Source organism: Rhinolophus ferrumequinum, chromosome 15, assembly GCF_004115265.2.
Source record: "Rhinolophus ferrumequinum isolate MPI-CBG mRhiFer1 chromosome 15, mRhiFer1_v1.p, whole genome shotgun sequence".
NCBI lineage: Eukaryota > Metazoa > Chordata > Mammalia > Chiroptera > Rhinolophidae > Rhinolophus > Rhinolophus ferrumequinum.
This window is the reverse complement of record NC_046298.1, coordinates 35,684,386-35,707,483: the sequence shown is the minus strand read 5'-3', so window position 1 is coordinate 35,707,483 and position 23,098 is coordinate 35,684,386. Positions and strand designations below refer to the sequence as shown.

Genomic DNA, 23,098 nt, shown 5'->3' with positions numbered 1-23,098 from the left:
TGGCTTTTGCCCTCAGCCCCTGAAATGTTCTGCCTGAAAAGAGTGCCTTTGTTTACCTGGGAGCCTTGGCCACCCTAGATAGTTTCTAACAAAGGGATTGATGGTGGGGACTTTGGGCCACAGGCTCAACCTCCAGAGGGGCTGGAAACTAAGGTGACCACATGGGTGGTCAGTCATTTCTTTGTGAAATGCTCTGGTTGCCAAGGCTTGCAGGAGCTTCCCTCGTTGACAGTACTTCATGTGTGTTGTCACACACTGTTGCCAGAAGGTAGCACGATCCACGACTCCACTGGGAGAGGAGAGCTGTAAGATTTGTGCTTGGAAATGTCCTGGGCTCTGCCCCACATGTCTCTTTCCTTGGCTAATTCTAATCCGGTTTCTTTCACTGTAATAAACTGTGACCATGAGTATAACAGCTGTCAGTAAGTCCTTCTAGTGAATTATTGAATCTGATGGTTCTTGGGGACAAACTTGCAGATGGTGTCAGAAGTGAGGGTAGTCTTGTGCTTCCCAAACTCTGCAGTGTCTTTGGGCAGACACTTGATGGTCTCCTCTAATAGAGCAGACTCTCAGTCAGCAGCTCAGTATCCACCCAGAATATAATCTTTTCTCTTGTTTGTGTTCATTGGGTTTATCTTTATGCCTATCTTCTATTTGTATCAAGCACTACTGGTTTTCCATATTTAATTTTGCCTTTTAAAATAAATACATTTAAGTTAAAAAGAGAGCTGACCATATATATGTATGTGTGTGTATATGTGTTATATATATGTATATATATTTATATATATGTATATGTATATATATGTATACATGTATATGTATATATATACACACATATATATGTATATGTATATATACATATATATGAATGATACTCCCTCCTGATTGGTTAGGCATCTATTCTGATTAGTAAGTGGTGGGTGCCAATCAAAAAATATGTTTAGTACCCTCTTTACATGTATATAATATGTATATAAATACAATGTATATCACCTAAGTAATATACATATATTACTCATAATATATGTATATACATAATACGGAATATAGATCACATATATACAATACATATTGCATACAATATAAGTGTTTGTTTTCATTGGAGTTATCTTCCTGGCTATCTTCTATTTATATGAAGCAGTACTGGTTTTCCATATATGATCGTCTTTTAAAATAAATTTATTTAAGCTAAAAAAAGGAGTTGATCTCTTAAAATAAAAGTAAATAACAGTACAGGTGGGATGAAATTGTGGCCAAAATTGAGAAGAGGATATATATAGTCATATTATATTGTTTGTGCTACACTCTGATATTTTCTTTTGTATTTTATTACTTCTTTTTCTTCTATGCTACTCATAGCCCACTGAACAAATTTCATAACCCGTAAGTAGGCTGTGACCTGAAGTTTGTGAAATATTGTTATGCAACCACCAGTCAACAGAACCTTGTCTCTTTACTTTGGCATGATAACGCTCATGCATGGGTAGAAGCCTCTGCCCCAAGCCTTGGGTTTCAGAGGGCTCACTCTGGCCTCGTCTGGTTGAGCCCCTCCTCACGGGCTGCAGAACCCCAGAGTCTCCAGGAAGTGCCCGCTGGAGCCTGTGCCCCTTCTTGACCACGTTTTGGGAAGCTGGTACCCTGGAATTCCCCACCCAAACTGCTCTGAGCGCACTCCAGAGCCTTTGAGTCTTCTTGTTGGGCAATACCCTTAAGTCAAGAAGTAGCCCAGGGCCAGTCATCTGTGGGTTGGTGGTGTGGATGGAGCTTGGATGTGCAGGCCAGGTGTTCACACCTGAGGCTCCTCACAGGGCTAGAGGGACACACTGTGAAGAAAAAGGGACCACCACGGGCCTGGGGCCTCCCCTGTGCTTGTCCAGTTACCAATGTCACCTCCCAAAGTTAGAGGTGAGCTGGCATTAGACGGCAGGCTCTGTGCATGGACCAGGCCAGGGGTCTCAGATTGCCATGGGCAGAATCCAATGCTGACCCTCTCACTGGCCGGAGTCTCCTCGGCCCACCCCCCAATCCCTGCTGCTTCACCCCAGGCCAGCTTCGTTCACTGCATCCCTTGCCTTGGTTTTTGAGTGAACCCCTCATTTTACTCCTCAGGGGGCCTGTCCCCAGCCCCTACCACTTTCTTCCACCCCCGGTCACGAATGATCAGAGATCATGAGACAAGGACCACAATGCTTTACTTTTTGTCTGAACAGAATCGTCAATGTTGGGGGCAGTGCTGGAGGAGTTGGGCAGGACTGGGAGGGTAGGGGGCTCAGGCTGTCACTCCTGGCTCTGGCTCCATCTGTGTCTTCCCGCTCAGGCTAGGCTTTAGTCACTACTCTGTAGGTTCTGTGAGGGGAGGGAGGACGCAGGCACGGTGAGCTGGTGGGGGCTCAGTCTCAGGTGCCCATCGGGTCGTCAGCCCCCACTTCCAGTGGCCTCACCTATTATGATTCCGGCACAACTTGGACCACTGCCTACACTTGCCACCTGTGGGTGAAGGAAATGATCCAGTCGTGAGTTGGAACAATATTGATTTCTGTGTGTGCTCTGGATGCTGACAGACAAAGCCCCTCCGGAAGCAGCAAGGCAACTCTGGACAAGTGATGAGAAGCAGACAGGAGAAGAGCTGGTGCAGGGCCCCAGGGAGGAGCTTCCCCCACATACAGAGGAGCCCTTTCAAAACCCTGCTAGCTTGTGTGCTAGTCATTCATTCAACAAATGTTCTGTTTTGCACGTACTATGTGCCAGGCACTGATCTAGGCACCAAGGACACAGCCAGGAACAAGAATGACTAAAATCCCTGCCCTGGGAGAGCTGACTTTCTAGCGGGGGAGAAAAACGAGGAGAAAAATAACTAAGTCAAGTGTATGGACGATGATAAGTCAGACGGTGATGCGTGCTGTGAAGAAAAATAAAGCCTGGAAGGAGACAGAAGACTTGAAGGAGGCGAGGGGAGCCACTTGGACATCTAGAGGGATGTCTTCCAGGCAGAGGGAACAGCCAGTGCAAAGACCCTGGGGTAGGAAGGAACAGGTGGGCTTAAGGGACAGCAGGGAGGCCAGGGGGCTAGACCACAGTGAATGAGAGGAGATTTTAGAAGACAAAGGGGACGTCTGAAATCAGCCTGCTGCTGTCTCCTGGCCACCACGCTCACCTCCCTTGCTCCCTGGCCTCTTCCACCCTCTTCCCACAGTTACTGCCACATGCTCAGCTCATTCCTGCGTCTAGGGCTCTGCACTTGCTTCTCTCTCTACCAGCTTGGGTTTTTTAAATCCTTTCTCATCCTCAGGAATCAGTTCCTATTTTACCTCTTTAGAGGGAGCACCTGTCCCTGTCCCTCTCAGCCACATCGTGATTCCTCATGATTATTATCTTTCTCTGTCTCCTCTCTGCTCGTTAGTGCTTGTTATCAATGATACTTGCTTGTTATCATCACCCTACCAGATATGAGCTCCACAAGGGTGGGGCCAGCATCACAGCACAGGCTGGGCACAGAGTAGGTGCCCACAGATATTCGTCTTTGGAATAATTTCTGTGCCCAGAACTAACGTTCAGGCTCTATCCTCACACAGATCTGGCTCCAGTCCTTCCCTGATTCTTATGTGCTGTGTGACCTTGGGCAACCCCTCAATTCTCTGAGCCCTCACTTTTCCCACAGGGAAAGAACAGGGCCAGGGACAAAGTCAGGATCAATAAACACATGTGGCTTGACCCCGATTCAATGAGGTTCAGGCACATATTAAAACTCTCTTGTGATTACTGTTAGTGTTCTGCTTTCTACCTTAAGACCAGAAAGATATGGCTATGCCTATTTCCCTGATGAGGAATGTTGGAAAGAGAGGTAATAAACTTGGCATAGGTTATATAACTTAACTGAGAACTTGCAAACTGGTAGCTTTGTGTTTTATTTAATCTGCAGTATTTAAAAAACTTTTAATAAAATTAGTTCCTCCGTTTGCTAGTCTCCCTCTGCTCCCTTCCTCGTGCGATGCTGAGCCCTGGGAGACTGACCTGAGAGGCCACCATCCCCAGCTCCTTGCCCTCTACTTACCACTGGAAGGGAGACACTGGCAGGAGAAAGAGGGGCAGGAAGAGAGGGAGGTTTACACCTCTGGTCCCCTCCACGCCTGAACCCTCCTGGCTGGGTTACAATGACACAGTGGCTGCAAACCAATCCGACAGTTCCATCTCTCACCAGGCCTTGGCACAGCCATTACCTCCCCACAGCCCTTCAGGCCAGCGTGATTGCAGCTCCCCATTGGCACTAGTCCTAGAGGCTGCACCAATCCATTACCCTGCCACCAGCACGTGAACAAGCCCAGGCCAGCCTGCTGGAGGGTAAAAGACCATGAGGTGAAGAACCAAGGAGCCCACCGAAACAGAGCTCTCTGCTGACCTCAGATGCTTGAATAAATTCAGCTGTGACCAGAAGAACCACCCAGCTGAGCCCAGCCTATATTTCCAAATTGCAGACTTGAGAGCTAAGTAGATGGTTGCCATTTTAAACCACTGAACTCTGGGTTGGTTTGAAGCTAAGGGATATGTCTCATTTAAAACCACGTTGCCCGGGGGCCTTTAAGAACCTGTCCCCATCCCCTCCCCTCTGGGTGCATGCCAAGACCCCCCCAGCGTTGGTGCCCCTCCCGCCCCATGCCCACTCTCACTGGTGAGGATGACAATGCCTGTGATGAACAGCACGGCTGCCACCAACAGCCCCCGTTTCCGGAGAGTAGCCACATCTGCAGAGAGAGAAGCGGAAGAGAATGGTGAGAAGAGCTTCACCCTTCCTCCCCCCGGCATCCTCCACGGGAACTTACCATAGAAAAAGGGGTTGTCTTCACTTGAACCTGCAGGGGACAGACAGAGAGCAAGTCAGAGTTCAGCAGAGGTTTGTGGAGTGAATCAGTGAATGACAGGGGCAAGGAGAGGGGACACCTGTGTCTCAGCCTTGGTGAACTTAGAACAAAACCCAAAATCCTCACGTGACATAAAACCTGGCTCCCATCACCTCTCTACCTTGACCTCACTCATTTGCTCTAGCCCTGCCGGTGACCTGCCAGACCATTGCTCACCTCAGGGCCTTTGCACCGGCGGCTCCCTCTGTCTGGAGCACCCTTCCAGATACCCTCATGGTTTCCTCTCAGCTCCTTCTTAGACAGGTCTCTGGCCCTTTACAGAAATACTCCCCAGTCACTCTCTCAGCCTAACCCTGTTTATTTTTTTCTTGATAGCAACTTAAAACCATATGACATACAATTATTATGATTATTATTTACTGTGCCTGCCCCCCCAACCAGAATGTTTGCCTCCATGAGGGCAGAGATGTTTGTCTTATTCACTGCTTATCCCTGGTACCTAGAACAGTGCCTGGCACATAAGTAGGTGCTCAATGAATATGTTTTTTTTTCTTTTTTTTTTTTAACCCTAACCCTAACCCTAACCCTAATGAATATGTTTTTGAATGGTGAGTGAATGGAATCTCTACATGACCCACGGGTATATCATTTCCATCTGTTTATTGGGGAGGGTTGAGCAGGAAGTGGAAGATAGAACCACCCGGGGAAGAATCACGGTGACCCTAGAAACAGAGCTCCCTGCTGATCCCAAACTGATCTCAGATGCACGAGTAAGTCCAGATGAGATAAGAAGAACCACCCAGCTGAGCCCAGACTAAACCTCCAAATTGCAACCTCAAGTTTAGTTCTCAAGAACTAAATAAGTGGTTGTCATTTTAAGCCACTGAGTTTTGGGGTGGCTTCCATGCAGCATTCATTTATGCATTCACTCATCATCTATTCAGATATTTATTGCGTGTCTACCCTTTGCCCACCATCTGCCAGCCTTGAAGTCATGTGTTCACCCAACATGTGTTTACTGAGGACTATTCTGTGCTAGGTAGTATTCCAGGTGCTAGAGATACACAGCGAATAGGAAATAGCCTGTTCCCAGTCTGGGAAGGCAGTTACTGACCAGTGGGCCTGAGAGCAGGATCCGCAGTGAAGTCGTTGCCTGGAGACTGCTTGGAGGGCGTGGTGCCTTTGGTGGGAGGAGCTGAGAGTGGCCAGAAGTCGGTGGAGGGCAGAAGTGAGCCATGGAGGGAAACAAGGGGCATCACTGAATGTCTGTATTTGAGAGAAACCCCTCTCCTACGCCTACACATTCAGTGGGCAGGCACAAGGGTCCCCCACTCCCATCCCTGGAGACAGTAAGGAATGGCAGGTATGGAAATATTGAAATAAGCCTGCACTCGCTGGTTAAGATCAGTTGCCCCAACCTCCTGGCCCTTCTCCTAGGACCTTGTGGACCACCCCAAAATCCAGGAAGTAAAGGATAACATCTGTCATAACCAGGTAGGAGGCCTCCAGGACCCTGGCCCAGTTACAGAGCCTGGAGGTACTTGTTATAAAACATTTTAATAGCACCTCTGCTCCCAGACTGAAAATACAGAGGATTTCCTCTCTTCAAACAAAATAATGCCTCCCCCACCCCACCAAAAGACCTGCCTCTCTGGCACTGAGAAGTGTCCCCAGTGAAGTGGTTACCACTGTCAGATGCCCCAATGTGAAGCTAGCAGGTAGAAAAGCTGCCTCATGAACCTTGAGCTCCCCAGGTCAATCTTACCGCCTCACCTCCAAAACACGAATGATGGCCAAGGATTCTGACATGTTCGGGAAATCCTTGCCCAGAAGAAGGTAAAAGCAAGATCAAGAGTAGGGACCGAGGTGATGGTCACAGAAAAATGTAAAGCACAGCCTGGGTGGCATGTGGTGCTCAGGCACCCTGGCGCTAGAGAGCCTGGGCTCAAATTCCATTCTGCCACTTAGGGCTGTGTGGCCTCGGCCCAGCAGAGTAACCTCTCTGGGCCTTAGTTCCCTTCCCTGTAAAATGGGGTTACAACAGTTCTCACTACACAGAGTGGTCGTGAGCATTGGGTGAGTGAATACATGAAAGCTTAGCACACTGCTTGGCACAGAATAAACTCAGCAAATGCTGGCTGTTGTTATCATTTGCTTGGCAATCACCTCTCCATTTTTCTGCAAGCAGCTCCCCAGTTCATCTGGTTCTCCTAGTGTATGTAACCCCAGGCCACAAGGGGAGCATGTGACCCAGTCTCATCTTTCCCTGGGACCTTTCAAATTCCAAGCAGGGATTCTGAGTGGAAACTAGGTGAAGCTTCAGAAGCTCTGAGCCAGCAGATGACAGGAGCCATTTCTTCTCAAAGTGGAGGACAAGCTCCAGCATGAGAGAAACAAAGATGGAGGGAAGAGGTGCTGCGGGCTTTTGTGCTCAGGCTTTGGGCGACCCTGAGGCTCAGCAATGCCTTTTACCACTCGGTTCCATTACCTGTCAGCCCAACTGAATTTCTGTCACATATAATCAGAAACAACCATGGAACAACACATACCGTGGTTCCCCGAAAATGAGACCTAACCAGAAAATAAGCCCTAGCATGATTTTTCAGGATGACATCCCCTGAACATAAGCCCTAATGCATCTTTTAGAGCAAAACTTAGTATAAGACCCGGTCTTATTTTCGGGGAAACACAGTAGTAACTCAGGTCAGCAAGGACTTGAAGCAAGTGAATCAGTGATGTGAAGATGTTTTCTCAGTTGGGAAGTGTGGACAGAGCTACTACACCCCCACCCCCACTTTTGTGCAACATAGAAAATTCCCTTCCCCAGACAGTTTACTTCCAGCATTTGTAAAATTGTTTTAATAGACAGAATCTGTCAGAATGAGATGTTTTACTGCCATCACTGGAAAATTGTAACAATGATAAACACTGTCATGGGGGAATGGCATGGCCTTAGAGGTGGTGCTCTTACACAGTGCCCAGTGCGCGTATGTCAGTTTGGGAGTGGTCCAAGCTACAGTACTTTCCGGTCGAGGCTGCTCCTCAAATATGAATCATCACACAGGCATGACAAGCCACCTGTCGCTTCATTAGGCTCAGCCCTCTTTCCCACGCCTCTGGTTAACATTGCTACTCACTGGTCTTGAGGGGAACCACCTCTCCCTGACTCTTGGTCTATGCAGTTCAGACAAGGCTGACCCTGTTCCCCAGCCCCATGGTGGGGGCACAAGACTCAGGCCTGACCAATCAGATCAGTCCATTTCCCAGGCTCCCATTGGTCAGACATAGGCTTGTGACCCCAGCTGGACCAATGAGAGTCAATTCTAGACCTTGGGCTGCAGATGATGAGAAAGATATGTGCTCCAGCTCCTGAGTTTGTGACCTAAACTTAGCACTATGGGACCATATTTGTTTGGGACCAAGAGGGGGAAAGCCACTTGAGAATGAAGACAACAGAGCTGAAAGGGGGAGCAAGTCAGTCGTGATGACAGTGCTTGAGTCTTGAGTCAGTCATGCCTGAAATTGGTCCCTCTGGACTTTACAGAAATATACACCCAAAAAGTCCTTTTTTATTTTTTCCCAGTTGGGTTTTCTGTATTTTGCAACTGAAAAGCTCCTGCTCTAACAAGAAGACATGTACAAAGGACACCCACCCACAGCCACATTTCCCAGCATCAGCCCTGTGAAGGAACCTGAACAAGAGGTCTTAAGTCTATCAGGCTTGGAAAATGCTGCAAACTAGATGCCCCTCTTGGGGATAATTGCTGCAAATAAGCTTTATTAAGACCCTGAGAAGTCCTGCCAGAAAAAAAAAAAAAAAAAACGTGCTTAACTTTATCTCAGAGTTTCCCAAACACCTTTGGCCACAAACCAAAAAAATTTTTTGGAAAATGTTATTAACAATTCCCCAAACGAATGCTCTGAGAAACATCCTTGGGGAAATGCTGACCTAGTTAGAGAATTAAACAAAACTTGTATGTTGCCGTTCTGGTGGCAGACTGTACCTTCTGTGCTGCTCTTGTCTGCCCCTGGATCTGTGGTTAGAGGCACATCCATTCTCGTTGGTTGCTGCTGCGTCTGGTTCTCTGTCTGGGCTGGTGATGTTTCTACTGTGGTCAGAAGAGCAAGGAGGGGAGGGCAAGAAATGAGTGAATAAGCGACGCAAGGATCCATAAAACAGCAAGGCGCCCTCTCCCCGTATCGGGTTGGCACACATCCAAGACAGTCAGATCCCAAGTGGCTCTGTGGGGGTGGTGGCAGGACAAATCAGTGTGGCTCTTTCTCAAGTGGCTTTTAAAACAAATTTCAGTGTTTGTGTCCTTGGCCCCATAGGGTTGTGGGTAAAAGCAGGGCTCTAGAGCCAGGTTCCTGGACCCCGATCCCAGCCATGTCACTGACGTGCTGTGACACCTTGGGTGACTTACTCTGAGCTTCCGTGCCCTTATCTGTAAGGTGGAGATAATGGCCACTTCTACCTCAGAGGGTTTGTGTGAGGATTGAATGAGTGAACACGGGTAAAATATTTAGAACCATGACCGACACATAAGTGCTGTAAGTGTTTGGTCAAGGAAGAAGGAACGAGGTTACTCAATGTGGCACTGTGTGTAGCAGAAAAATCTGGAAGCGACCAAGGTGCTCATCTAGATGTGCATGGCTTCATTAACCGTGCACAGGCACCCTGTGGAATAGCCTGGAGCGATGAAAAAGAAAAAGCTCAGTGTTTACATGGGCATGTGGGAAAAACCTCCAACTATATCGTTTCATGGGGGGGAAAAGCCAGTTGTAGAACAACAAGCATGGTCTATCCTTAAGCTAACACAAATACACCCCCCAGCCAGTGTATTTTCTCCAGGTCACACACATGTGGCACAGTCACATTGGGGAACTGTCTCCAACCCAATACTACCAGTGAAGGCCTCTCAGGGACGGGGAGGAGAACAAGGATGGGGAGCGAACAAAGGGATTTCGGCTCACCTGCCACCTCTTTATTATTTCCAAGGAGAATGTGCTTATGTAATATTTATCATTAAACATTAATGGAAAGAATTGAGGAGCACCTTTTGAATTACGTTAGACCCAAGAATAAGTTTAAAAATGATTTGAAAATTCAAAAAAAAAAAAGGAAAAAGAGAAAGAGATTAAAGAAAGAAAGGCATGAGGTTGGCACACGGAGTTTCTGGGGTGTTTGCAAAGCTCTACTCCTTGACATACTTGCTTGTTACATAGGGGTTCAATTTAGAATAGTTTGCTAGGTTGTACATTTATGGGTTTTGGACTTCCACATGCATATTATTTTTCACGATCTCAAAAAATTTTTTTTTTTTAAAGAAGGGAATGTAGTGGGCTGGCTGGCCCACCACAAATCAAACCAGGGGATTCAGAGATGGAGAGCTGAAATGGGAAACCAAGGACCCAAAGTATCAGAGGAAGAGGGGGAGCAATGTCTCTCCCAGACCCACCTCTCCACCCCCTACCCCTTTCCCACTCACCATCAGCCGGCAGGCTTGGAGTCTGTGGGGTGGGCTGGAATTCTGGGTGGACTGCGTCCGAAGTCCAGAAACAGGGAGGGAAGAGAGAGAAGATATGGACAAGGTTCATGGGATGGAAGGAAGTACAAGGGGATTTCCATAGCAACTCATAGTGGAATGGAAACGACTTAATTCACCCAGCCATTTGCTCACTGCCTAAATGTGATTTGCTCACTGCCAGTAAATCCCCTGCCTTAGGCCCTCCCATCCCACACAGGCCATTCCCCTGCATCTGGTAAGAGCTCCCAGAACTTTCTTTGGGAACCATCCTCCCTGATTCTCAGTCTACTTGGTTCAGTGGGGCCGGCACCAGCCCTGTCGAAGGTTGAACATCAGACCCAGGTCTGGCCAATCAGCGTTCTGTGCCTGTGGACACAACGATCAATCAGCTCATGGGGGGATATGTGACCTGAGCCTGGCCAGTGAGACTCAGTTCTGGGACATTTGCTGGATTGGGGAAAGGGAAATTCTCTTCTCTCCAGATTCTTAGCCAGTAAGATGGGAGCCCCAGGCCTCTAGACACCATCCTGGCCCCATAAGAGGAGATTCTGCCTGAAAATGACGCCAACACAGAGAAAACAGAACCAAGAGACGGATACGGGTTCCGATAGTATCATCTGAGAACCTACGTTGAGCCATGGCTGAAGGTCTATCCCTGGACTTTTCAGTTACACAAATTCAAAAACTCCTGTTTGATCCACGCATGTGATTTTTGTTGCTGTTATTATTTGCAGTGACAGAATCTTAACAGACTTGTCCCCCTCTCCTCACCTGGGGGAGTCAGGGCAGGAAAGTTCACAGGGGTTGAGTCTGCTCCAGGAACGGGTGTAGTCACCAATGTCTGTCCTGAGAAATACTGAGAAGTCAGGGAGGAGCCTCTGGTGCTCCTCTCACCAACACCCCCACCCTTCCCTCCCTTCTGACAGCTGGGGGGGAACTCTGGGGTCCTGGCTGCTGGTGGAACAGCAGACAGCTGTTTTATTGAACGGCTTTGGCAGTACCAATCCATGATCCTGGAAGTGTTTTGAGAAATGCTAATGCCCCCGCACCCTTCCTCCAGCCCCTCTCCCTGCCCATCCTTGTAGGACAGGAGAGACAGTTTAGCCAGGTGAGCCCAGCGCTAGAGTCAGCCAGGGCCCTGATCTCAAGTTCTGTTCCCAACATTTCCTTCTTGTGTGACCTGGAACAAGTGAAAACCCCACTCTGAGGCTCAGTTGCCTCAAATGCAATTTGGGGATAACTGAACCTCCTTCTCGGGGCTGTACAGAGGCTGAAATGCGGTGGAGTGTGAAGAGTCTCCCCCACTATTTAACAGGCAGTCAGCGCTGGATACAGCCACTGCCTTGCCCGGCCCAGCCTCCATCCTCTCCCTCCTGGACCATCACAGCCAGATCCTCTCCGCTGCCCCTGGTCTCCTGCTCTCATCCTGTCGCCTGCAGTCTGCTCCCCACACACAGCAGAGGAGGGAGCCTCGGAACACCTGAGGCAGAGCATGGCCCTGCTGGCTCAGAGCCAAGGTGCAGGCTGCACCTTGCACTTGGTAAAAGCCGAAGCCCTCACCCACCCCCTAAGCACCCCCCCACATACCTCTTCCCCTGTCACCTCTCTGACCTCTCCTCTTCCTACCCTGCTCCTTGTTCACCCCACCCAGCCACCTGGACTGCCTGGTTCCTCACACCCACCGGACAGCACTCATCCCTCGGCTACCTGCTTGGTTCGTTCCTCCATCTTCTTCACGTGTCTGCCCAAATGTCACCTCCTAGTGAAGTCTTCCCTGACCATCCTCTTCAAACAATCCTCATTGCTCTCCTCTACTTTTCTGCATAACATGTATCACCTTCTGGCATACTGTATAATTTACTGATGGGTGATTTATCGTCTGTATTTCCCAAATGGAACGTGAGTTCCTGTTTTACGTATTGCTGTTTCCATAGTGCATAGAATAAGATCTGGCACACAGGAGCTGCTCAACGAATACCTGTTGAATGACTGAAGGAATAGATGAAAACCGTTTTATCCAAGAGAGCTCTTCAGCGGCGAGTCTGCTCTGGGTTCCAGGGGCAGGCAGGATGATTGGATCCCAGCTCCTCCCCTCACTAGCCTCTGGCACAGGCTTTCCTTTGCTGAACCTCAATTCCCTGAGCTTCAGTTCCCTCATTGTAAAACAGGCAGGGCAGTATGTGTAATACACTAGAGCTGAAGCTGAAGTGAGCTCCCGCACACACAGCACCTGCCGTGTGGAAAAGCACCTGCCAATGCCACCACAGCTGCTGCCTTCAGGAAGCACTTCCCAGGCCAGGGGAGACACCTCCAGCTCTTCCACTGGCCCCAGCTCACCCCTTTGCCTAACTGCATCACCTGGGAATCCAGGAAGCTCCTCTGCTGGGAGCCCAGGTTTCCTGGCTGCTGAGTAGAAAACTGACACCAATCTGCCCGCCAAATCAAACTCAGTGAGTTCTTCTTGGAAGTGAAATGGAGCCTGCTCAGCAGGACAGGCTCTGGCCAGACTCGCTGGAAGCGGCCACCCAGTTCTGAGGTGTCCAAAAAGGGTGTATCCCTGTCCCCCTCTTTGGGAGCCCCACTTCCTGGTGCCGGCTCAGCAGGGGGTTGCGGACACAGGACAGGGCCGCCAAACTCACCAGCTGCCCACCCAGCAGTGCACTTGAGGTAGGGCTGGGGGCTCTGGGGCAGAGTGGAGACAAAGGCTGGGCCTTACCTCTAGTGGGAAGAATCAGGCCGACGATGGTGAGGAAACACAGGTGACCAGAGAGTGACATCTATGGGGCAAGTGGGAGCTGGGGTCAGCCATGCTGTCAGTGAGGCAGGCCCAGGGCAAACCTGGGGGATCGTTTGGCCCCCTTCCCTCCCTTGAGCAAGCACCTCTGCCTTCAGAGAGCCCCTGCCAGGGCTAACAGGAGAGTCTCAGAAGTGGGGGGTCCCCAGCTGCCACCCCCTTCTTCCCTTTACAGGTCCCCAAAGAAAACAAGACACATCAGACCAAACTGGGCTTCCAGTAGCAGCCACTGAACTTGTACACCCCTGACGGAGAGAAGCACTTACCCCTCTTGGACGGACCCTGCTGGGCACCCAGTAGGGGCTGGGGTACAGGAGTAGATCCTGGGCCTCTTCCTCTCCTCTGGGGCTGTCACCCGGCCCAGCGGAGGAGTCGGCCAGGAGGGGAAAGAGGAAGAATGAGTAATTTGCTCCTGATCTCAGAGAAAAACGTAAGTGGCGTCTGGGCCTCATTGCAGGGACCATAGAACAGGATGCTGTTCTATGGGCAGATCTGGGAAGGACTGGTCCGAGAAGGACGGAGGAGAGCTGGGGAGAGCGAGGCAGGAGGGAGAGAAGGAGGGCAGCCCACGAGCCCGCGGGAGAAGTCAGTATGAATGGGGGGCGGAGAGGATCCGCCAAGACCAGTCTTTACCCACCTGGGCCGAGGCCCTGGACTGAGCGGGGTCGGAAGAGAGACTTACCTCCGAGCTGGGGGTCCAGAGCCCGCAGCTTTTTGGAGAGAGGGTAGAGGCGGCAGTTGCGTCCAGGCAGAGGGTGTGGCCAGGAGAGCGCTGGCGGGCGGGAACCCAGACGGGCTCAGTCATTTCCTCTTGGGTTTCCTGACTTCAGAGCCCGGGGTGGGAGCAGGAGGGGGGAGACGCTAAAGGCCATGGTGGGGGGTGGGCAAGGGAGATGCAAAGCAATGACCGCCCAGCACCCGGCTCGGGGAGGGTGAGAGCGGGGAACACCGCAGGCAGGTCTTGGTTGGGTGGCGCTCCTTTGGGGAAGGAGAAGGAGAAAGGGGAGGGGTCTACTAGAGTCTCTTGGGGAAAAGAAGGAAGGGGCCACTGGTGGGGGGGGCGAGGGCGTTGAGGAAGGAAAGAGAAACTCGAGGGGCTCGTTGAAAGAGGGCGGGGCACTGGAAGAGGAGGAGGAGAAGGAGGGGGCAACTCTGGGGACACGGGGAGAGCTCCCCCAGGTTCAGTTTGACCCCTCCCCCATTTCGTCCCCACAGATGACAACACACAGACAAAACAGGGGGAAAAACCAAATGCACATTTATTAAGCTCAAGATATAGACACCGAGTGTGCAGGGGAACGGATCTTTGGAGAGGCGACAGAGAGGTGCAGGGGCGCAGTACACCGGGACTCCGGAGGGCTGGGGGGGACTCCCGGACTCCAGGAGCTGGAGGCCTGAGTCCCTGGATCTGAGATGCAGACGGGTTCTTTGGGGGGTCGTCGTTGCCAAGGCCTCGGGAGGGGCAGCAGGGTGTAGCGGCTCCTGCCTCGGGGTGGGTGGGGCGGCTCATTCCCGGGAGTGCTCCCCAGCGGCACAAGGCTGGGGTCCCCACCGCCTCCACCCCGTCCTCAGGCTCCCGCACTCGGGCAGGGACTGCAGTGGAGGTGCCGGGGTTGGTTTTACACGCCGCCACCTCCAGGAGCTGGAGCGAGAGAAAAAGAGGGGGACGGAAAGAGCAGGCACCTGGGTCAGCAACTAGCGGGTGGAAGGAGCTCCCTCCCGCAGCCAGTGAACCCTCCATCCCCACCACGGAATCCAGACCCCCAGGGACTATAACCCTTGAGTCAGCACTGAGGAGTTGTCTTGCCTTCCCACTCCCTAATGTCTGGTTCACAAAGGGACACCTGTGTGCCGTTTGTCCTGTCACAGAGGGGACCGTACCTGTGATGAGTCTGAGCCCCCTGTCCCAGCTAAAGCTTTTCTGGGGCCAGAAAGGGAGTTACCACCCCCTTACTATGCCCCCACCTTCTCCTACACCCCCACTCCTTTCCCAACCCACTTGGGACTGTCACTCAACTGGAGTGGGTTAGAATCTTGTACACATTCTCAGACAGTGGTCTCCCTCCCCAATCATTCACAAAATGTGCCCTTAATGTTTTTAAGTCCCATTAAAAGAACAAAACACATGAAATTCCACACCAAATTTCCCCAAATATTGAGTACTCCAAGGCCCATTTTCTTTAGTTATAAGAACTTTATAAGAGACAGAGAAATTCCCATCTGATGTTTTTAAAGTCCCTGGAAAGGATACAGTTCCACTAAAAACAGGTCAAGATATTTTTACATAATTAAAATGAACACCCCCAAGGAATCACAATCTTTCATCCACATGCTGGTCCCTCTCCTACATCCCACTCTCCATCTTCCTTTACACCTTCCATCCACCTGCACCCACTCTCCCCCTCCTACACACCTCACCCTCACCCCACCCCCCCTCCTACATTCCATCTTCCTCTTCCACTCTCCACCTGCCCCTCTAACACCTCCACCCCCCTCATCCTCTCCTATGCACCATCTACCCAGGGCCTCCATCCTCTGCTCTTTATCCCTTTCTTATACTTTCCATCCTCATACTCTTTACATCCTCATATTCTCTCTTTTCCATCATGAATTTTTAAAATCTGTAGTCTATACATCTCTCCCTCCTTTTGTTATTTTGATACAACTATTCAGAAGCCCCTCCTTCCTTTGCTCTGTCCATTTTAACCTTGATTTTTAAACTGAACAATAAAGTCTGGAAAACATTCTATTTCCTTGCTTCTCTAGCACTCAACTCTGTCTGGATTCTGACTACAGAAATCCTTTTCCCATGTGGGGCCCCTGTCTTCCCAGGTTTAGGGCTTTCTCCTCTGGAGAATTAGTTCATCCTTGCTTTTACAGGCTTGTGTACTTATTTCTGGGAGGCTTAGTGGACTCTTCAGGACATTTTGCATCCCACTGACTCTCCATGGTTTAACATTTTTGATCTGTGGATTCTCAGCTCCTACTGAATGTCCCATGTCCGTCCATTGGGTTCGCGGCCCCACTCTTAGGGACATCCAGTGCGACTCCACTTCTAATGACTCCCTTTTCTGCTCCCACCTGTCCTCACAGAACCCCACACTTTCTCACCCTCACCTGAGGAGGGAAGCTCCGACTTACAGGATTTGCATGTTGGGCTGTGGAAGCAAAGATAAGAAAGAAAAAGCATAAAGAGGCTCAATAGCCACAGACTTTATGGGAAACACATGGCAGACCCAGGGGTCCTTCTGTTATGGAAGCGCCCTTGGGCCCCAGGCTGCTCCCACCCCTCTCTCCTCTCTCCCCACTGCTGCCAGACCTCTCAGACCTGGAGTCCTCCTTCCTGCACTTCACCTTCTTGCCTGTTAGGAGAGAGATAGAACAAGGAGACAGGACATAAGGGTCTGGTCGAAAGCCAACAAGGGAACTGTAGGTGCCTGGGGACCCCCTAGGCAGCCCTGTTTGAGGGGTTTTGGAGCCCGGAGAGTTACACTTACTGATGATGATGAAAATGCCCAGCAGGAAAAATATGGTAGCCAGAGTCATGCCCACAGTCTGCACAGTGTCATAGTCTGGGGAAGATAATGGGGGACATCAAAGTGGGGGGTGGCATCTCAGCCCCACCCCCCAGCCTGGCTTCCGATTGCCCAGCCAGGGGCCCAGAATTCAGGTATGCTGCAGAACATGCTGGAGGCTCCTCCAGTGCTTTAGTGTGAGGACTGAGAGCACAGCTCCCCTAGTCTCTCCCCCTACCTTCCTCTGTCAGGTATATCCTCCATATATATCTCTGATCTGTATCGTATCTCCTCCTTCTCCTGTCCACCTTGGTTGCCCATCTGGGCGACTGCTGCAAGCAAACTTCTCTATGGTCTCCCCACCCAAGCCACAGGGATCTGGTTAACACCTGAGTCAGATCAGGGTCCCCCTGAACTCAGGACCCCCATTCCCGGCCTCCCCATTTTCATTGCACTCCAAATAAAAGCCAAAGTCCTCACCACAGTCCCCAAGGCCCTGTATGATCTAGTCTCTGTTCCTTCTCAGACTTCATCCCGCTCCACTTTTCTTCAATCCCCTAACTCCAGGTACACCGGTCTCCCTGCTATTCCTGCAGCATATCAGGCATGGTCCTGCCTCAGGGCCTTTGTACTTGCTCTCCCTTCTACCTGAAAGTTCTTCCCCCAAATATCCCTCCCTTACCAACTTTGGGGCTTTATTCAAATATCAGTGAAACGTTCTCTGGCTTTCCTATTTAGAATTTTCCATCCTCTCTTCCACACTTTCTAATCTCATTCTTTCCTTTTCCTTCATAAGAATTATTCTTGCCTAATATATCACAATAAATATTTGCTGCCATATTGATTTATGGAGCACCCATTCTGTACCAGCAGTGGTCCAGGCCTCTGCCTTCAGGGATTTGAAGTTCATATTGTGATCAAGCAATAAACTACATAAAACAAAAACTGAGTCATGTGACCATGGATAGATGTGGTGTATCTCCTCTTGCCTGGGAGTCAAAGAGGGCCTCTCCTAGCAGAGCAGTCAGTATTTGACCTGAGGTCTGAAGAAGGAAAAGGAGCTTTAGCCAGCTGCGTGGAGACTTAGAGGAGGAGTATTCCAGGCTGAGAGAACAGCAAGTGCAAAGGCCCTGAGGTGGGAAAGCACTTGGCATATTGGAGGAACAGTATGAGTGAGCAAAGAGAGAGAGAGGGCAGGAGGTTGCTGGGGGAACTGGGGCCAGGTCATCTAGACCTGGCGGTACTTCTTTGAGCTTCAGTGCTGTCAGAATGATTTAATAGCATCATCCAAGTAAATCTCTCCTACAATCCTCATGGGTGGGAACTACTACTATCCCTTATTTACAGAAGGGCCCAGAGAGGCAGAGTTGTTTGCTCAAGGCCACACAGCTAGTGAGTGGATAAGCCAGGATTCAAATTCAGGCAGCCTGGCCTCAAAGTTTTTGCTTCTCTGGTGACCCCAATGCATCAGCCCAGAGTCCCTGTGAAGCCTGGAGGGGGCCCAGAGAGGGTACCCCCCAATGTGTTTCTGCCCTCCATGAGCCCAGGTGGTATGAACTGTATCCGTATGGTCACATGGCCAGTGGCCCAGCACATATCAGCCACAGCTGAAGCCACTTCAGCAGTGACCTGTGGGAATCTGCAGCCACCCGTCCATCCAGCCCCAGGGTGACCTCATCACAGAATCTGCCACTCACCATAGTAAAATGGGTCAGGTTCCTGAGGAACTGTGGGAACGAAGGCAGAGAAAGAGAGAAAAGGAAAACATATTTCAACAATGCGTTTCTTAACATATTTGAGGATCCAGATGGGGCCTCTAGCCCAATAATTTCTGTATAGAAATCCAATAAAGTAACCCCTTGCTCTGGGTGATATAGCTTCGTTGCAGGACACAAGGCTTGAAGAGTGAAGCATAGGATGGATTCCAGCCCCCACTTACTCCATTAGTTGGCACCTTATCTGTGCAGTGCACAACCTACCCAACCGTACATGGCAGTCCTGGTCCTAGTCCCCTATGGAAGTCTTCTGCAAGCTGTGGACTCATTTCCGGAAAACACATATATATTATACTCCCATTTGCATATGGTGCTAGGGGTGAACAGACTCCAACCCCACTGGTGGCCTGCTGAGTGTATCAGCTTCCCCTGAACACTCCCTAAAGCCTCTTGGTCATCTGAGAGCTCCAAAATGCAGACACTGTAGCTACTGCTCTCATCCTCTCACTTCTGCCACTAAATCTAGTAGAGGGAAACTGTCCTATAATATACCCAATATCATGCTATATACAATGTATGCTATATTACGTATTTCTAAGACACCATTGATTTTTAGATTCATAATTGAGTTTGTAATAGCTTTCCCAGTGTGTTATGCATAAATGTATATGTAACGGTATCACATGAAACATACCCATCTATTAGAAGACTCATCCTGATTTCATAAATGTTAATGTGTGTGTGTGTGTGTGTGTGTGTGTGTGTGTTTACTTTTCCCCATCTCCTATTTCCCTGTCTCAAACCACATCCCTCTTCAGGAGAACTCAGAACATACTTCCCATTCAAGATCCCATCCTGATGGCCCCTGTATTCCTCAGACAGCTCTTAGTACGTTTTGCCTTGTCTAGAGCAGAGTTCTAGGACACCACTAGGGGAGGGGACCCAGGAGAGCCAGGGCAATGCCAGGTGTTGTCATTAGTTTTCTTCCCCTCCGAGGCTCAGGGAGGGAAGGCTACCTTGAGGTGGTGGTGGAGGGCACATGTGACTAATCTTGGCCAATGAATTGTGAGTGGAGATGTCATTGTGACTTCCAGGCTGGAGCATGTAAGTGCCCATACAAGAGCTCCCTTTTGACTTTGGCCTAGTGACATGAATGTTCAAGATGGTAACTGCTCCAGTTTTCTTTGGTGAGTAGAGAACGCCAGGTGACTTGTGATGGACATATAGTGTAAGTGAGAAACAAACTTTGGTTGTCAGAAGCCCCTGAGATGTTTGGTACTACTTGTTACCCCAGCATGCTCTGGCCCTAAACTGACTGATACAGGTAGCACCTAGGCAAGACCCTGAATAGTACTGATTCAGGCAACTTATAAGTTCACTCTTCTTCATTCTCTGTCCAGTCTTCAAAGAGGAAGTCTTAGGTAGGTGCTGATGTGTCGTTAACACTTCTAGCCTTGTTGATCTCCCCCATTCGCAAAAGAACACAGACCTTGGGCTCAGAGCCTTTAGTGGGCAACAATATCTAGGTAGAATTTTGTGACATTATTTGGTTTTCTCCTTTATTGATTATCCAACAAGCACTTGATAGTACTGACTCCATGCTAGGCTCTCTTCCAAGCACATTATCGATATTAACACATTTAATATTCACAGCAGCTCTCTGATATAGGTGCTATCTTCATCTTCATTCCACAGAAGAAAGACACTGAGGCCCAGAAAAGTAAAGTCGCTTGTTTAAGATCATTTTTATACTTGCCTTCAATTCAAGGCAAAAGATCCTGATTTTCCATTTGTGGTGGTGATATAAAATAAAGCTGATTAAGTTTTCTGAAAGTTAATCCTTTGAAAGAAAAATATTAAATAAATAGCAGGGAGCATTTGGACAGGCAAAAATCATGAAGGTGGTATTCAAAAGTATCAAGATGGGGAAACATTATTTTAGAGACATCTGTGCTCTGTCTTAGCTCCCCCACTAGATGGGGAGTAAATTTGTTTGACTCACCTCTGCTGTTAATTCTGACATTTATGAAAGTCTCTCAAAGAAGTTTGAAAGAAAGAAGAAAGAAGGAAAGAAAGAAAGAAAGAGAGAGAGAGAGAGAGAGAGAGAGAGAGAGAGAGAGAGAGAGAGAAAGAAAGAAAGAAAGAAAGAAAGAAAGAAAGAAAGAAAGAAAGAAAGAAAGAAAGAAAGAAAGAAAGAAAGAAAGAAAGAAAAAAGAAAGAAAGAAAGAAAGAAAGAAGGAAAGTTAGCCTCTGCTGGGCTACAGGAGGCTGCATCAGAGGTGGAGCAGTTGGATTATCCTGCTTTTGTCTCTTGCGTTTCCACCTACCCTCTACCCAAACCATCAGGAGCCCACTGGGTGAGCACCTGTCTCAGAATTCTTTTTGGTTCCTCACTGGGTGCTCTGTGCTCCGTGCGGAAGTTCCTCTTCTGGTCCCTGAAGCCCCAGCAATCTGGGTCCTGAGGGCAAGGCTGGGCTAAGGGTGGAGCCAGGAGGCAGGAGAAGGAATGTGCACCATTCTAGGCCAGTTGCCAGAGACATCAGGAAAGAGGTGGTTGCTATGGCAACCAGGGCAATTGGAGAGATGAAGAGAGGTGATGGGTCTGGGCACCCCAGGCTGGCTGTGGTCCTGTGGGAGGCTAAGGGTTGGGTTTCTAACTTCGGGGCAAATCTTGACTCCCCCTGTTCCTTTTGTAACTCCCATTTGTGCCCCTGCAGGGCTGGCTTCCGGCCAAGCTCAGGGTCCTTCTCTGCAATAGGAATCCAGGCCCACTGTTGCTCCTGCATTCCCTGTTTGCCCCTCAACTCACCCTCCCACTCTGTGACTGGGTGGGGAGAGACTTCACCTTCTTCACCCTCTCCCCCCAACAATCCATTAATTCATTTTCTTAAGCAGTTTACAAGGCACAGTGTGATTTTCCTCCCTCGGGATTTCCCAAGACCTGCGGTCCCCTCTCATGCTCTGACTGGGGAAAAGACGGGGGGTTGGGGGGGTTGAGGCAGAGGTCCTCCCACCTCTGCCTGTCTGCTACCATCGATCCGGCTAACCATCTCTGTAAAAAGAAGCCCTGGGCTCCCGCCAGGCCTGCTGGCTCAGCCCTGCCCCCTCTCCCTAGGGTGGCTTCCAGCCTCTGCAGCCCCCCCCCCCCCCCCGCCCTGCTTCGAATTCTGCAGATACTGCTCAGTGCAGCAGCCCCCGCATGCTGGGAAAGGGGTCAGGGAAGGAGAGATCGGAGTGGAGTGGGGTTCCCTTCACCGCCAGGGACTCCTCAGCTACCGCTAGATTATCCCCTGGCCCTGCTCTCAGTGCTGGAAACCCCTTGCTCCCTACTCCCAGTTAAAGCATTCTACCCCTTGGTCCTCTGCAGACGCAGGCTCAGGAAAGGGGGATCGTAGGGGAAGAGTGTTTAAGCAGGTGCATAACTGGGTTAATGGGTGGGAAATGTACATCGCTGTGGCAGCACGGGGGTGGGAGGGGCATCTGTGTGCACCCAAGTGCACCTCCCAGACCTGACAACACCCTGAATGAGGGCTGGAAAGGAGGGTCCTGCCACGCATTACTGCCCACGGGGGCTCACTGCAGTAGTTCAGGCCCCACCCTGGACTGCCCCTCCTCCTCTCGCGCTATTCCTTTCTGGCACTTTGGGTCCATCTCTCTGTCTCTCTCCTTCTCTCTTTTTCTAAGCCTCCCTTTCCACAGTTGCCTCAGTCCCTCTATCTCTCTCTCTCTCTCTCTCTCTGCATCTCTCTGTCTGTGGCTGCCTGCCTCTCCCCTTCATTCTCCCTGAATCTGAGTCTGAAATCTGTCTTCTCTCTGGGTCTCTCTTTGTGTCTCTGACTCTGGGTCTCCTGTCTCTTTGGGTCTCTTCCTATCTCTTTCAGGCTTTCTCAGTCGGTCTCTTTCTATATTCCTTACTGTCTCCCTGTCTCTTTCTGTCTCTCCCCATCTCTCGCTCAGTTCCTCCAGCTCTCCTTCTCCCTATCTTCCCCTTTTTCTCCCCCTTCCCGCTGAACCTGCCTGTCAGGAATTTCAGGAAACACCCACCATAGGAGCTAGCGCTGGAAAACAGAGCGATATGGACCCCTTCCTCTTCCCCACCTCAGGGACCCCGAAACCGACGAGAACTTCTGTGATTGCAGACCCATCCACGTCCACCCTCAAAGCCCATCTCTTCGCGTCCACTACCACCGCTGTGCAAGACCAGTCACCCGGTTGTCATAGCTACCGATCCGAGCATCCTTTCTCTTGGGACTGCCGCCCTCCAACCGCGGGTCTCGCACAGGAACGACACCACCGGGAGGGGGTGTCCAAGAGGTCCAGAGGGGCGCCAAGGGATGCACTGCAGGGCCTCCGCCCATGGGAGGAACCGACATCCCCTTCCTCACTCCCCTCCCTTTCCAGTACTAGAATCTCCCCAGATCCTCTCTCCGAAGCTCTAAAATCCCGGAGGCCCCTAGAGCCTTCTCCCCAGGCGAAGCTCACCATTTGTGGGGGCCTGAGTCGGGGTCGCCATGCCGGGCCAGAACAGGGGGCGGCTGGATGCCGAGACAGTGAAGGCGCGGCTGCAGCAGCTGGACGCGGGACGGACTGAGATGGGGGGAGATGGGGGGAGCCCTGGTGTTGGGGGGGCCGTAGCCAATGGGGGCCGGGAGAGCCCGCCCCGGTCCAGGCCACCCCCCGCCCCCGC

At 50.4% G+C, this 23,098-nt stretch overlaps 2 protein-coding genes across 3 annotated transcripts; both read right to left on the bottom strand.

Annotated features, from left to right (window-relative positions):
* Positions 1 to 2,178: 2,178 nt before the first annotated feature.
* FXYD5 (FXYD domain containing ion transport regulator 5) lies at positions 2,179 to 14,133 on the bottom strand. The gene is made up of 11 exons (XM_033128538.1): positions 13,864 to 14,133; positions 13,448 to 13,558; positions 13,104 to 13,164; positions 11,159 to 11,233; positions 10,349 to 10,399; positions 8,864 to 8,968; positions 5,974 to 6,054; positions 4,821 to 4,850; positions 4,668 to 4,742; positions 2,445 to 2,490; positions 2,179 to 2,349 (listed from the first exon to the last, which is right to left on the bottom strand). The coding sequence occupies exons 1-11, from the start codon at positions 13,984 to 13,986 to the stop codon at positions 2,322 to 2,324; spliced, it is 786 nt and encodes a 261-aa protein (XP_032984429.1). The 5' UTR covers positions 13,987 to 14,133; the 3' UTR covers positions 2,179 to 2,321.
* A 509-nt stretch (positions 14,134 to 14,642) lies between these two features.
* FXYD7 (FXYD domain containing ion transport regulator 7) lies at positions 14,643 to 23,044 on the bottom strand. 2 transcript variants are annotated; one of them, XM_033128567.1, is made up of 6 exons: positions 22,894 to 23,044; positions 18,394 to 18,423; positions 16,679 to 16,753; positions 16,501 to 16,543; positions 16,299 to 16,339; positions 14,643 to 14,823 (listed from the first exon to the last, which is right to left on the bottom strand). In XM_033128567.1, the coding sequence occupies exons 1-6, from the start codon at positions 22,922 to 22,924 to the stop codon at positions 14,801 to 14,803; spliced, it is 243 nt and encodes an 80-aa protein (XP_032984458.1). In that variant the 5' UTR covers positions 22,925 to 23,044; the 3' UTR covers positions 14,643 to 14,800. The 2 variants fall into 2 exon arrangements, with proteins under 2 accessions (XP_032984458.1, XP_032984459.1); XM_033128568.1 differs by having other exon boundaries at positions 16,510 to 16,543.
* Positions 23,045 to 23,098: the final 54 nt, after the last annotated feature.

What these genes read in the sequence shown, in the direction of transcription:
- FXYD5 (XM_033128538.1), bottom strand. Translation starts at nt 13,986, where the DNA reads ATGACTGAGCCCGTCTGGGTTCCCGCCCGCCAGCGCTCTCCTGGCCAC. An exon ending in GCAGGGTCCGTCCAAGAGGG is followed by an intron (nt 13,165 to 13,447) that starts GTAAGTGCTTCT and finishes CTTGCCCCATAG; the next exon opens with ATGTCACTCTCTGGTCACCT. An exon ending in AGACAACCCCTTTTTCTATG is followed by an intron (nt 4,743 to 4,820) that starts GTAAGTTCCCGT and finishes CTCTCTCTGCAG; the next exon opens with ATGTGGCTACTCTCCGGAAA.
- FXYD7 (XM_033128567.1), bottom strand. Translation starts at nt 22,924, where the DNA reads ATGGCGACCCCGACTCAGGCCCCCACAAATG. An exon ending in GGGCATTTTCATCATCATCA is followed by an intron (nt 16,544 to 16,678) that starts GTAAGTGTAACT and finishes CTCTCCTAACAG; the next exon opens with GCAAGAAGGTGAAGTGCAGG. An exon ending in GTCGGAGCTTCCCTCCTCAG is followed by an intron (nt 14,824 to 16,298) that starts GTGAGGGTGAGA and finishes CTCTCGCTCCAG; the next exon opens with CTCCTGGAGGTGGCGGCGTG.